The sequence below is a fragment of the Grampus griseus genome (assembly GCF_964374135.1).
Source record: "Grampus griseus genome assembly, chromosome: 7".
NCBI classification, from domain to species: domain Eukaryota; kingdom Metazoa; phylum Chordata; class Mammalia; order Artiodactyla; family Delphinidae; genus Grampus; species Grampus griseus.
This window is the reverse complement of record NC_139001.1, coordinates 9,119,833-9,135,171: the sequence shown is the minus strand read 5'-3', so window position 1 is coordinate 9,135,171 and position 15,339 is coordinate 9,119,833. Positions and strand designations below refer to the sequence as shown.

General features: G+C 43.4%; 1 protein-coding gene across 1 annotated transcript in view; it reads right to left on the bottom strand.

The window, feature by feature from the left end:
* The window catches only part of SP110 (SP110 nuclear body protein), a 39,484-nt gene that overhangs the window by 20,086 nt on the left and 4,059 nt on the right, over window positions 1–15,339 (bottom strand). Inside the window, exons 3-11 of the mRNA XM_082657896.1 lie at window positions 15,071–15,239; window positions 12,668–12,934; window positions 11,159–11,242; window positions 9,168–9,245; window positions 7,274–7,342; window positions 5,509–5,658; window positions 3,651–3,737; window positions 2,544–2,597; window positions 995–1,060 (exon numbers count right to left, since the gene is read on the bottom strand). Of these exons, the coding sequence (XP_082514022.1) occupies window positions 995–1,060; window positions 2,544–2,597; window positions 3,651–3,737; window positions 5,509–5,658; window positions 7,274–7,342; window positions 9,168–9,245; window positions 11,159–11,242; window positions 12,668–12,934; window positions 15,071–15,239 (1,024 nt within the window). The remainder of the gene's footprint in view (window positions 1–994; window positions 1,061–2,543; window positions 2,598–3,650; window positions 3,738–5,508; window positions 5,659–7,273; window positions 7,343–9,167; window positions 9,246–11,158; window positions 11,243–12,667; window positions 12,935–15,070; window positions 15,240–15,339) is intronic.

Here is a 15,339-nt window from a genome sequence, read left to right as displayed (position 1 = left end):
CGTTTCGGAGATGCTACACTAAATCTTGAAACACAAATTTTTTGAGAGTGAAAGAGATTTCTTTGTTTCAAAAATTACCTTTATATACCCACAGGAGAAGCTTAGAGGTCTGAGTGTCAAGTTTTCCTAGAAGTCGTTGGTGGAGAGAACTCAGCATATGACAAGGAGAGAGTGGCGGCGCTGGGGACTGAGAGAAAGTGATAAGAGGAGGAGAAGGGCGAGCAAGGAGGTCCTAGCCCCCACCCAGGTCAAACCCCAAGATTAAGGGGTGTTGGAAACAAAGAGAAAAATTCGGAGAATGTCCAAAGCAGTGGAACACATGTCATGATTCATGTTTGGGGGCTGACAGGAGATTCCCTCTCAGGGTGCTGCATTCAAGGTCTGGAAATCCAAGGGGATCCCCACCAACCGGCACACCTTGAACTAAAGCAAAAAGAAGGAGAAAGGAGAGGGGAAGGGGAAGAGGAAGAGAATGCAGAGGAGAAGGAGAAAAGGTGATGAGCACAAAAAGGAATAAAGCAAGGATCCAGAAAAATGCAGAGCTACATACATTTCTGTTTCTTATACTGCAAATCACATGATTGTCATGCCTGGAGTCAACGCAAGCTAAGCATCGCTTCAGGTGGTTCTGAACACTCAGTGACAACAAATCTACCTCCAGTTTGGGATTGGGAGTCTGAATCCTGCCCGCACGTTCAGGTTTGCTTTGTCTATTCTTCCTGGCTCTGAACTTGCACTGGACACAGTCCTAATCTCAAAATTGACTGAGGCGTTCTGCCCACCTCCACCCCATTCCTTCCCAGTGATAAGAGAAAAGAAACCTGTTGGAATCAACATGGTTCTCCTTTTGTGAGGAGGGGCCTTTGATGGGATGACCTAGGGGTCGAGATGGGGCTGGCCGTGCTCTAGTGACACCCGGGTGGGTGGCCGTGTGGCTGGAGAGAAGAACCCTGATGAACATTAAGGGAATGACGACTTCACCCTTCTTGCTTACCTCTTGGGAGACTTTTTTTCTGTCTTTTTTTTGAACTTGACCAGCTATGTATTTTTCTCTTCCTTCCTAAAACAGAAAAGAAAATCATCTCTTATAGCTATATATATTGATCTACAAGCTTGAAATGTCAATACGTTTTAAGTAAAATTTTTTTCTATCTTCCCATCACTTTGGGGAGGCAAGAAAACCAGGAGACCTATGCGAAGAAAGTACTCGGAAATGAAAAGGGATTGAATAAAGAAGTAATAGAGATATACTAAATTATTAACATTAAAATATATCATTTTCTAATTAATAACCAGTTTTTTCAAGACTAGAAGAAAATATAGAGAGAAATTGTTATAAGCCATAGATATAAAAGATCTTCTTAGCCAAAGAAGGAAGGTCCTTAGCCAAGGACCCAAATTGTAAAGGCAGAAGATGAACAAATTTGACGGCTTAAAAATTTTAAATGCCCATACTTCAAAAATCATCCACACAGTGTTAAAACGAAAAAGGGGAAAATCGCAATATATGTAACGTTAGGGGGTTACTGTCCTTAATAGATAAAGCAAAAGATGAATAGTATGCTGGGAAAGTGGGCAAAAAGCATAAATTGGAAGTGCTAAAAGAGGAAATACAAATGACACATTTATTTTAAAAGTGTCTTTTCTTTAAAGTTTTTTTTTTGATGTGGACCATTTTTTTAACATCTTCGTTCAATATGTTACAATATTGCTTCTGTTTTATGTTTTAGGGTTTTTTTGGCTCCGAGGCATGTGGGATCTTAGCTCCCCGACAAGGGATCGAACCTGCACCCCCTGCACTGGAAAGCGAAGTCTTAACCACTGGACTGCCAGGGACGTCCCTAAAAAGCATCTTTAGATCACCAATAATCCCCTGAAAATGCATTGTTTAGTTTTAATTATACCCAAACTTTTAAAAAGTTTTATCATGTCTGGGTTGATGAGGATGTAGTTAATGAACACTTGTGTGTTATTAAAGGAAATGTAAACAAATACATTTTCTGGAGAACAGTTTGGTAACAAATATGAAATTTAAGATATATAGACTCTAACCAAGTAATCTCGCATTTAGAAATTAATCCTGAGGAAATTATTGGACAAGTGTGCAAAGATACCAACACACACAATATGATTTCTATTTTCAGATAACAATTGGATATAGCCTAACTTACTACCAATAGATTATTATTGAAACAAATTGTTAATCACACAACAACGAAAAAGGTGTTTTAAAGTGTTTATAGGATGGACTAGGTAGTATGAGCATGTATATATATACATAAAGAATGTATACATTCTTTATAGCCACTATTTTGGAGGGGATGATGTGGTTTTCTGTCACACACAGCAAGCTAATTTCAAAGGCTACAGCATATTGCTTTTATAGTATGAAAACATTTCTATGTTGAGAAAAGCACACATCTGTAAAACAGCACACATCTTTTTCTGGCTTAGATGTCTTTTGTAGCCCGAAGGGCATAAAAACCAGTAAAAATAATATCAAACCCACCCTAATAGAGACCAAATAAGTTCTTTACACTTACGTTTTCCCCCAGGAGATTCTCCCAAAGGCAGTTTGCTTCCCTTATCCATGGGATCTAGAAGGTATGAGAAAGAAAGTGATTTTTAAATAAGCAATCTTTATGTTTTGTGACCACATTCATTTCAGACAATACTGAGTTGGTAAAGCTTTGACAGTATTATTTCTATCCCTTTCATTATAAAGGAGGATGATGGTTCCTGAAGAGGGTTCTGGGGACCAAGATGCTAGTCCTGTGCCAGCCAGCCTTTATCCACAGGCTCTTGGGAAAACCCATTAATCCTTTACATCTCAAATTTGAATAAATCGTTCAACTTTCTCCAAAGGTGGTTGTGAAAATAAAATATATTATTCAGGATAAAATTAGAAATATACATTGTATGAGTCAGTGTAATGCAGGAAAAACTTGCTAAAAATGATAGTTTGTATTTTAATACGGTCAAATATAATTCATTCTTTCTGACAATAATTAGATATTTGTCATTTGAAAGTCACATTTGTTGTGTGGGAGTTCTGTGAAGATGTGACACTGTGACTGAATTACCAGCAAACAGAAGAATGCTCTGCTTTTTTTTCCCCTCCAAGGATAACAGTAACAATGTGAGTAACAGTGGCCACGGTGAGGAGTGAATTAACGTGCACCATTTTTCCAGCGTATGTCCACAACAATGTCAGACGCTCGTGCTCCGTCATAGTATTACATTTGTGTTTATGATGAGCTGTTCTCATCTCAATTTTCACAGAAAGGTCATGTGAGAAACATGGAGATTGGGATCTTAGGAAAAACCTGGATGGCTTGGCACTGCAGTAAAGTACCATGAATATACTTAGAGCATGAATACTTGGCAGTGGTAAGCTGCCCCAAAATTGGTTCTTGGGGGTGAAAAAAACTCTTTTTACGTATAAAGCACAAATAAATATATCCAGTACAGAAATGGATATATAATATACTTGTAGTATTGAAATATCCTGGGGGGTAGGGTTCATGATTAGAAAAAAAATCTAAATGGGCAGTGATAATGAAAAAATGGCTGAGAAACTCTGACTCAGAGTAAAACAGCTCTAAGTTTGGGCTCCTGATGACCATACTGAGAGACTTGCAATCCCTCACCTTTACCGTGGGTGAGTCTTGGTGGTGTGCTGGGTAGCTCCTGGGGTCTCTTTCTTTCATCCATCTCTGAAGTGTCATCACTGACCTCTGAAAAAAGAAACAACATTCATCTTATATCTCAGTAAATGCCCTCTAGAAAGTCCACGCGGAATCTCCCAGAGACCCAGGAAGGACCTTGCACACTCTGGAGCTGAAGGCTGGAGGTTCCAGTCCTGATGAGACCCTGCGACTACCTCCTGAGAATAATTCTACCGCTGGTCCTGTCTGCCACTCAGGGGAGGAGCAGAGCAAGGCTGGTCAGCAGTGGTTCCTCCACTAATGGAATGTCCAGTGGGGGGCAGTCATCTGAGCCCCTGGACCAGAGGTTTCGGGGAGCCCCGGCAATACTTTCAGGAGACCTTCAAGGTCAGAATTGTTTTTATAATTAGATGTTCTTTGCCTTTTTTTGCTATGTTGACTTTTGCACAGATGAAGCAACAGCCAAGCAGGTGAAAATTCTGGTGCCTCAGTACAAATCAAAGCGATGTCCCCAAACCTTAGAAGGTAGCATTGCCTTCTTCACTACCACTTACTCAACATGGAAAAAAAAAGCCAGTTTCATTTAAGAATGTTCTTGATGAAACAGTTAAAATTATTAATTTAATTAAATGTCTACCCTTAAGGACACATCTTTTTAATAGTATATGTAAAAAACTGGGTAGAACATGTAAAGAAGCAGTTTGCTGCATCTTGAAGTACCACGTTGTCTCAAGACTAATACTCAAGTGATTGTTTGAGTTGCAAGCTCACTGTAAAATTAAGTGAACCAAAATTTTCTAATTGTTTATGATATTATAAAATCATGAGTAGAAGATACACTCGAAACACAAGACAGCATAAGACATTTTATTACAACAGAGTATATGGTCTCAGACTCTACGTTACAACTCACCTTTAAGAAACTATCCCTTGTTGAGTTTTGGTGTAGTATCAAAAGTGAATATCCACAGATACCTCAAAAGACTGTTAAAATACTCCACCTTTTTCAGCTACAGATCTGTGTGAGGCTGGATTTTCTTCCTACGCTTCAACCAAAGCAACAAATCACAATTGACTGAATACAGAAGCAGGGATAAGAGCCCAGCTGTCCTTGATGGTGGAGGTGGGGGAGCAGGGAATAGGTAAAGGAGATTAAGAGGTATTGGGCTGGCCAAAAAGTTTGTTTGGGTTTCCTGTAAGATGTTAAGGAAATACCTGAACAAACTTTTTGGCCAACCCCAAACAAACATCCAATTATAAAATAAATAAGCTATGGGGATATAATATCCAGCATAAGAAATAAGGTCAATAATATTGTAATAACTTTGTATGGGGACAGATTCTTACTACACTTATTATGATGATCATTTCACGGTGTATGCAAATGTCAAACCACTATATAGTGTACCTGAAATTAACATAATACTGTACATCAAACATATTTCAATTAAGAAAAAAGAAAAAAAATTCGAAAGAACCTTTAAAAATAGAAAGCAATTGTTAACAAGATATAGACTGATGCTATTAAAAATGTTCCCTCTCAGCTTTCAATATAATACAATGAAGATATATACAAAAATATTAAGAAAGCACATGGAAAAGATAGTGAAAAAATGTTTTTCTTTTTTAAGAATCCAGCCACCTTTGATAAAGGTAGACATTAAAGAGATTTGCAAAAATGTACAATGATACCACTCACCTAATTTTTTAATTTGAAAAATATATTTATTTTTCATAAAAATATGTTATTTATGGTAATAGGTAATTGGTTTCTTGTGGGCTGCAGGAGAGATCCTCCCATGCTGAGCATTCAGATGACAAATTCCATCACCAGCCTTACCCTCTGGTGCAGGCGTTTGGGCACATTCTGTCCTTCTCTTTTTTGCTCTTGTCATGACCTTTGTGTTCCTGGTTGAGTCGTCCTCCCTGTGAGTCACCTGCTCCGCCACGTGGAGCATCGTTTGGATTCCATGCCCAGGTAAGGCTGCCCCTGGCGAAACAGTGATTTGTGAATAGTTTTTACTGGGGTCCCAGTGGCGCTCCTCCTCCCCCTGACAGTGACCTCCTTCTCACACTCCCAGTCCCCTCACTTTAAGATCTCTATACCCCTGTGCCTCGCTTTTCTCCTGCTATTTCTCCGTAATTATATATTTTTTCTTGTGTACACCTTTCTTTCCCCCTCCCCCGCCCCCAAACTCATCACCTGCTCTCACTCTCTGTGCAACCTTTTGAAATCAATCAGATAAATCTGGGGGAATCCCAGAGCACTGGGGCTGATTTCCGGTTTCCTGGCTTGAGACCCCTGCTGCCAGAAAGTGCCACATCCTAGTAAACATGGCCGGATGCTCTGTTTTAGCAGAGGAGGAGTCTTGTGAAGCACTTTTCCAGGTTCCCTAGGGCCTGTGTGTGATACAGGAGACAGGAGAGATCCAGGGGTCCCTGGGTGCCTCTAGCAGGGAAAGTGAAAGGTATCAAAGAATTGAGAGGCAGGGGCCCTGCAATGGGGAATGAGGCTGGGACCTAGAGGATTTGCAATGCCAGGTGAGGGGTGGTGGTGTTAGCGTTAGGGTTCTCTTCTCCCTCTATTTTGCCAATGAATTTTATATCTGTATCTTTGAACCAGGTTTTTTATTGAGTGTGCCAAATTGGCATACTGTGGGGAAATTAAGTTTCCTTGATTGCTCAGTGCTTCTGTAAAAAGCCCGAGCCTCCTGAGACACAAAAGTGTATACAGTATAAAGATAGGGGAAAGCAGCAAAAAAAATGTTTTCTCTTTTCAGGAGGAGAGGATAGCTGTCCTAGTCCTGTATATAAACAGGGCAGAAAATCCATCATGCTTTCTCCTGTGTCTGTAGGGTATAACCTGCCACTCACACAGAAAGATTTCATCAGCTCTCTTCTCAAGCCTGTGGGTCTGCGTGTGGGGGAAAAATGCTGCTGTGTTGAGCTGCTTGTGAACAACAATAAAGAATTCTTTTCCCTGATCCAGGGGCTTTGTGTTTCTGCAATATTCATATACATAAAGAACATCACTCTGCAGGAGGGGGTAATATCTCAGAGCCTCACAGTACTTGACGAAGCACATACCTGGCACACGTGCATAGAAGGTTAGCACAAATCTAGAAACGAGCAGGTCAAAAATTGAATTCTAAAAATGTCCTCCCAATATATTTGCATCCTTTCTCAGCAACGGCATCACCACTCACCCAGCCATTTAAGCCAGAACTTGAAGAGCAAGCCTTGATTTCTCTCTCTCATCCCCAGCTTCCAATTTACCAAGGCTTATCAACTCTACCTTCAACTGACCTTGAATAGACCCTCTTCTTCTATCTCCACGGCCAGATCTGAATCCAGGCTACTATCAACTCCCACGGCACCTGCCCTCACAAGGGGTTGCCCTCTTTCCATTCTTTTCTATTTCCAATTCATTCTCTATGTAACACCAATATTGGTCTCGTCGTTTAAAATTGGATCATGTCACTTCACTGATTAGATCTCTTCAATGGCTCCCCATTGCATTTAGAATAAAATCCCACCTCCCACATCATGGCTGACAAGGATGAGCTGTCTCTAGCCTCCAGCCCCCTCTTGTGCTCTCATCTTACCTCTCGGGAGGCTTTTTTTCTGGTGTCTCTTCCTTGAGGTTAACCAGATACTTCTTTTTCTCTTCTTTCCTAAAAAGAAAAGACACAGATCATCTTTTATAGCTACAAACATTGATCTACTAACCTCATATGTCAACAATTTTTAGCTTTTACTTTGGGTCCTCAAAGCACAGTGGCCAGGAGGTCATTGGTGACCTTAGGTGATGCTGAAATTCTAAAGTGGCAGAGGAGAGAGAGAAGTGAAGAAATGGAGACAATAAGTTTAGGTAACTCATTTCTAGAAGTTTGGTTGTGAAACGGAGGGGAGAGCTATGGAGGCTACTGAAGTGAGATGAAGATCAAGAGAAAGTTCCTTTTATGAACTGTGATAGGCTTGGGCATTGGTTGAATGAATGTCCTTGTGAGACGGAGATGCTGAATTCTCAGGGAAGAGAAGGGACCATGGATACTGTCAGAAGAGGTGGAAGGACTGCCTTGGAGAAGAAGAAGGAGCTGGAAAGGAGAGGAAAGAAGCAGTTGGGGTTTGCAGGGTGGGAGCAGGAAGTGACAGAATTCCCATCTGATTTTTTCTATGAAACAGGAGTAAAGGTCATCTGTCATGCAAAAAAGGAGGCAGTGAGGCATCAGAGGTTTAGAAAAAATTGCTCAAGGTTTGAAAGGATTGTCACAGGAAGTGGAGCTGTGACACAGTGTAGAGGGATCATTTGTGCTGGAATTATGAAGACACAGTGGGTACGCACTGCTCAGCTGTGTGCCTGTCCCCAGCAGTGCCTGATTTCAAATGCAGTGTGCAGGAAGGAGACAACAGTTTCCTCGAACATCTGCCAGAGAGTTCTAGGAAAAGACAGAGAGACAAGGCAGGTGAAGATAGCAGAAGGTTACTGAAACGATGGGTCTTCAACTCTGAACTGGTAAGAAGGGTCATGAAAGAAATGCAGATGATGGATTGGAGAAGCAAAAGGCCAGTGGACTGGTCACCCAAATGAGGTTGAAGGACAGCTGCAGAGGAAACAAATTGTAAGGAAGAAATCGGGGGGGGATTTTTTGAATTCATTTTTATAGATTGGGCTGAGAAGGAGAGATCAGAAGTTGAGCAATAGTTATAGAAGGAGCAAATTTCAAGCATTAAATGTCAAAAAAAAAAAAAAGGAAATCTCAAATTATCTATTGGGAAGTTGAGCCAGGTTTAAATGATGAAAAGGCCTGTGGATCACCTTTGGGTTCAGGAGGGCAAGAATGGGTGGGGAGAAAAGGTCACTGGAAAGAAGCAGAAGAAGGATTTGAGAGGTCAGGATATTGGATGGGTCTGTTATCCACGTGTACCTTGAAGATGTCCAGGATGATGGCAGGACTTGAAGTGACAGAAAGACTCTAAGTCAGCCTTGAGTTCTTCCAGGGAGCAGTCGGAAAATCAAGAGATGACAGTGATGAAAAGGGAGTGAGCATTTCACTTGAATGGCTAAGCCTCAAAGGAGGGGACGGGGAGCAAGGGGCCGGGTGGGGCAGCGTGTAGCAAGGGGTGGCATCCAACCTGCCTTCAGCCATGGGGTGAGTGGTAGCAGAAAATATGCAGCCTTGTCTTAAGAGGAAGCAGAGTCCTCTTGGGGAACAAACTTTCAGTTAAAGAGGGAAGTGAGACTAACCCTATAAGAAGCCGTGTGTGTAGGAGACCTTGATGATTTCAGAACAAACAATTCCGATGGGTGCATATTTCAATGGCCACAAATGCCTTCTCGTTTCCCTATAATATTCATGAAGGCCTTAGAGGAAGACGCAGTGAATGGGAAACAAACTGTATTGGGCATGATGACTATAACCACCTAGTGGGTGCTCATGATAAGATGCAGCTCCAAATTCACCCTCCTGAGATCTTCAAGAGAAAGGCAATCCTTACCTTTCTTGCTGGGAGGTGCCCTGGATGCCTCTTGGAGCTCCTTGGGGTCACTTTGTCCAGGAGCATCATCTCTTATCACTGACAAAAAATATATAATTCACTTTAGAACTGAGAACAGGCTGACGAGAAAGTGCTGAGGGAGATTGGTGGGAGAACCAGAGGGTGGAGAGCACCTGCAGCACAGGTCTGGGGACTCGCCAGGGTTCCCTGGCTCTGCCTTGGTTTGATCAACTTGTGATTACTGCTACCTGTGTGATTATCACAGTGAACCAGGGAACAACTGCTCCGCAGAGGAGGGCTCAGTTGGAGCCCTTTAGAAAGGTTTCCCTTTCTAAGACTCTCAGCAGCTAGTGTGCGTGGTGATCTTGAATTCTGACGGCCACAATGAGGATGAATGCTTTTGCCACATGAAAAGTACATGCTATTGCTTAGACGTCTGTGATGTGATCTTTCTAAACTGCTGTATCTGTGATTATTTCATCTTGAGAAATAGTGAAGGAGGTTAAGTGCCTTATGTATTTCCACCTATTTGCTGTCGAAGAAAGCAGGGGTCAGCTTGTGCTTGCCAGCACTTGTTAGCAGCAAGAACATACAAAGTTCCTCTAGCTTTTGCTGCACGAAGAAAGACAGAAGGACTTGAAGCCATGACAGATAAAGACCCATCTCACAAAAGGCAGTCACTTCCTTGTTCACACAAGGCTGTGAGATCTGTCTCAAATTCCATCTTACATAGGAATAGCTAACTGAGGCAGCTAGCAAGCAGTCATTAGACTTTAAAAATGATTTGTTTCATTTCAAATTATTTAAATATCTTAAAAATCCAAATGATGGACAAATGACGAGGGTTGAATGTGAAAGTTCCCCCAGTCAGGGTGAGGGCTGGGAGTGAGGACCGTCCACGTCTGAGCACCAATTCAGTGTCTCTGTTTGCTTTGCATTTTGATGCAGCAGTTTGGACATTTGCCTTCTTGAAGTGGCCTCAGAGAGTGGCTGAGTCAAATAGTCCTGCCATGACTCAGCCCCTTGTCCTTTCCCCAGGGTTCCCCCCACATTGCCTCCTGGCAGATGAATGTTCTCCCTCTGTAGACCCCTTGGTGGTGTTTGGAGTCCAGGTCATGATACTGAGCAGGACACTGTGGGGCTCGTGGGCACAAAAGCCTTTCTGTGTCCCCCCATTTCTCATTTCTTGAGTATAGGAAATAGGCTTCATTCAGCCTCCATGACCTTCCCTGAGTTCCAAGCAGCAGGTTCAAACAGATGCTAATTAGGGAAGGGAGGGAATGTGGAGACAAGGGAGGACCCGTTGAAAGAAACAATAGTGCAGCCTTGGGGCAGGGTCCTGGTTCCCCCTCAAGGGATACGCATAAGGGCAGCTTTGAGCTGTTTTGCAGATACTGAAACCCCCACCAGGTGGAAGAAGTTAACAGGATGCTGCCCACAACCACGTAGACCCCAGACCGGTTGAAGCCAGAAGGTTGATGATGCTGACTCCCACTTACCACCAACCAATCAGAAGAATGTCCACGAGCTGATCACGCCCCCTTTGAACTATTACTATGAAACTTCTCACTACCCCCTCCAAGTTGGGACACACAGTTTTGAGGGCACTAACGTGCTGTGGCCCCCTTTGCCTGGCAAAGCAATAAAACTATTCTTTTCTGCTTCACCCCAAACTCTGTCTCTGAGATATAATTCCATGTCTGGGTATAGAGGCTGGATTTGGCTTCACTTGGGCAAGTACTAATGGGGCTCCTGTCCCTCGCCCTCAGTGCCGCCTCCCAGTCCACCTTTCCCAGACCTGTCTCCCTCACCCTTCCCAGGGACTCTCTCTCCCTCTCCAAGCTCCTGAAGACGGGGTGAGCAGCATGAGCTGGGCCAAGATGGTGATGGAGAGCGGAGAGGAGAGCCCCGTGCGCGGATGACCCAAATGGCTTCTCTTCGTGGTAGATGTGAAAGCTAACATGAGCCTAAGTTGTCCAAATCAAGATTACCTGGCACGGGGCCTGAAGGAGCGCAGGACATCTCTTGAGTGTCTTCTTTATCTTTTATTTGGGGGATCAGGTTGTCACTGGACACTGAGCAGAGGAAGAAAAGGAATTTCAGATCCGAGGACCCAAGAGCAGGAACCAGAAGTGGGAGGAACAAGAACAATCTATTCCAGCAGGTAACAATGATGGGCCAACCAAACACCAAGGTCCCTTGAGGGTGGGGTAGAGGGGACAGGGAACAATTATTTCCTTTCTTTCTTTCTTTCTTTTTCTTTTTTTCTTTTTTGGCTGTGTTGTGTGGCTTGCGGAATCTTAGTTCCCCCAAAAGGGATCGAACCTGGGCCCATTGCAGTGAAAGTGCCAAGTCTTAACCACTGGACGGCCAGGGAATTCCCCAATCATTTCCTTTCAATCAGTCACTTACTAATTTAATAACACAGACACTTTTCTTTTTCCTTTGAAAATCTAGAGGATGGACTCTTTCATTATTACTGGCTTCTGGTTATGCTAACCTTATTTGGATGGTACTTTTTAGATGGGTGGAGAAAACATCTGGACCAAACAGGGCCCTTTATTCTCGGTATTGGAGAGCTCAGAACCCATGATACCATTTTTGACAGCGGCCAATAATATTCCACATTTACATTTAATGTAATCAAAGTCCTTTATCCTGATGGTTGGGGGAGATAAATGACACAATTTTAGAAGCTAATCAGGTCCAGCAACCTTTAAACATTTTATCATCTTTTCTAATAATTTTGATAACCTCCAAACCATATAAAAACGAATATGGTTGAAACTGAAAGGTCCCTGTAATCAGAGGGTGAGCAGTCGGTAAGCACTGAGGGTGGGTGTGTTGCACAAGTTACTTTCCAGTTCAGAACAGTGTGTTTTGAGTGTTGGTTTGACAGGGCTCTTGGACGTGGTAGCATCAAAGTGGCTGTGATGGCATCCCTGACAAGAGGTCCTGAGCCGTGCGTCGGCCCCCGTCTCGTTTTTTTCCTTGTCACTCCCAGTTCTTTTTCCTGGGGCTCCTGCCACAGCCCTCTTGGCTTGTAGGTGTGTGTCCTCCCTTCACAGCCACCTTGAGCTGGGCAAGTCGGCCCCAGGCAACACTGCCTGAACAGGAATGGGGTAGCTTGGGCGTCTCTTGTGAATTTTCATCACTTATTTGGGATATCAAGTTGTCATTGGTCATTGAAGACAAGAAGAAAAATCACAGGTTACAGGGACAGGGTGTCAGGGAGGAGAGTGGAAAAAATGTCAGGGGCAGGCAGAGTACCAAGGGCCAAAGGGCAGAGGGTTGGGCTGTTCAAGGGGTGAGAAGCAGGTGTTCTGGGTTCTGGGGCTTACCCAGGCCCCTGGCAGTGCCCACATCCTTCTTGGAAAGAGCTGTGTATGGTGGTGCGTGCATGGGAAGGAGTAGATCAAAAAGACAGGACCCTGAGGTTCTAGGGCCACAGGCACCCCAGGCTGGGGCTGCACAGGTGTTGGACAGGGTCTGTTTCTCACCTGGAGTGAGGCTTCCTTCCTGGATGATTCCGGGGAGAGCCACGGTGAGGTCAGCAGGGCTGGGATGCTCGTGCAGGATCTCAGCGCTGGGCTGGGCAGGTGCTCCGGGCTCGCTGACACTGGGTGAGCAGGGTGGGCGGCTCGATGGGGGGTGTTGGCAGGTGGGCGGCGGCAGCAGTGCCCTGACGGAGCTCCTTCCTGCTGGGTTGGCTGCGGCTTCGAGAGGAATCGTTGTGATTCTGCCCCACCCTCCGTTGGAAGTGACAACTGGGATTGGTGAAGGATCACACATTAGTACCTCGGAATTATTTGGAGAAGGGGATATCTTTATACTTGACATTCAATAGGACAAGGGCGTGGAGTCTTTCACTCTCTCACAGGTGCGCAGAACTGAGTCATCATCATCATCGACCATTTGTGGTCCCTTTAGATTTTCTTTCTTCAATTTGAACATTTAGTGCTATAACACCTGCTTCTAACCTCTGATCTCATACCAAAGTGGTTTCACACATGAAGTTGAGATTGACTTTGTACCCAGGGATTTATTTTCTTTAGTTTTGGCTTCAGAATTTAGACAATTACGTACAATGCTATAATGTTAAATGTCATCCTTGTTTTAAGAAATAAATATCTCACACCTCCCTGGAGCAAATAAGAGACAATATAAATTCCTTCGCACAGTGTTTTAGGACCTCTATATTCTGGTTTCTGCTCATTTCTGCAGACTCAGTTTCCATGTCTTCTCACCTTGCACCCTGTGATCTAGCCACACCAAACTTCTCTCCCATCCCCAATACCCCAGGCCCTGGGCTTTCTGCATGCCATTCCCCTGCAAGGCCAGGGTCGGGTTTCTTTTATGATTCTACTCTATTTATTTCAGAAGTAAAGTTGTCTCAACCAGTGAACAAAAAGAGGAAAGTAAGGCCAGATTTTGGAGAGGGTCCCAGAGCAAAATCGCAGAATTGGATCCAGAAAGATGCTTGAGCTCAGCCAGGCCAGGGCTGTGGGGTGGGTTGGAGGTACATATCAGTGTGTGGGTCCCTCTGACTCTTAGATTTACTTAGCCTGGCCTTTGAGCACATATTTCTCCCAGCACTGCCCTGATCCTGCCAAGAGCTCAGGCCCACGTGCAGCTGTGCCTGCCTGGGGGAGGACTCTTCTCTTTTGCTGCTCCTTTAGCTCAAGGAATCATTTCTCCCTTTGAGGAGGAGCCTCTTAATGGGAAAATATCAAAGACCAGATGAAGAGCCGTCAACAGTGGTGACTCCACTAATAAGAATGTCACAATTCAGTGTGATCTCCTGATCCTTCCCTTGTTGTTCTCAGATAAATGAACCACGTACTTTGACTCAACTAAGTGATTTTACTGCCTGCTCCTCTTACTCTTGCTACTTTCTTCCCAGCAATGTCACTGCTCTTTTTATACTCCTTTACTTATTCAGCTCTTTCTCTTTCCTCAAGGAACTTCATTCTCTACTTCTTTCTCATACTCTCTCTTTCTATCTCTGTGTCCACAGTTCCCCTTCCTTCCTCTTTAGCTACGTTTCTTCCCTCCTCTAGCTTTACAATCTGTCCTCCAGCTGTCCTAGTTTAAAATAGTGGCCATAATCTTGGAACCTGGTATTAGGAGACCCAAGCAGGACTCTTGGCTCTGCACTTAACAGACAAGTAACTTTGGGAAAGTTCTTCTGAGCCTTAATTTCCTTATGTGTCGTATGGGGATAATAATGACTTCATAGGATTGTTCTAAAGATGACATAAGATAATCATATAAAGTGCCTGGGATAATGCCTGGCACATAGTAAGCCCTCAGAAAACAAACAAAACCCAAACCAAACCAAAACAAAACAAACCAACAAGGACCTACTGTGTAGCACAGGGAACTATACTCAATATCTTACAACAATCTATAATGGAAAAGAATCTGAAAAAGAATATATATCTATATATATATATATCTGAGTCACTTTGCTGTACACCTGAGGCTAACACAACATTGTATATCAACCATACTTCAAAAAAAAAGATACTTATTATTATCCATCCCCATCCATTTCTCTTCCTCTCTAGCTCTCCTTGTCCTTCTGCCAGACTTGGTCCCTGTCACTTTATGCATTCCCTTCCCTAGAGACTGTCCAGTATGCTAAATTGTACAATTTCCCCCCAGCTCATAGAACAGGTAAGACAGAAATGTTTGTGTCCTCTAGAAATTCATCTTAAAGAACCAGGGCCAGGGGCTGCTTTTCCTGTCCCACTCGTGAGAGAGAACGGTCCATCTCTTCCCCAAGAGAAAGTGGGCAGTTCAAGTGCATGTTCCACAAGGCAGAAAACCAGCCCAAACTTTTAGCGTAGCAACTTCTATCATGTTTCTATAGCCCCAAAGTTATTCCAGAAGCCTCATACCCCTTTTGAAGCTCTTGAGGGTCGTCATCAAGTTGGGGTATTCACTCAGGTTTATTTGGCTGAACAACGTCTCCAGAAATGACAGACTAAACGTATTCTCCAGTTGAGTGAGGATGTTGTACACGACCCTGGATAAAGGGACCATATTTCTACAGGCTTCCAGAGATTCCTTTAAAAGCGAAGTAAAGGGTTATTATAAATGGTTATAACATGGAAGGGAGATTTAGTACACACTTGTGGTTTTCTAAGCTGTAAGAAAGCGATTCTGC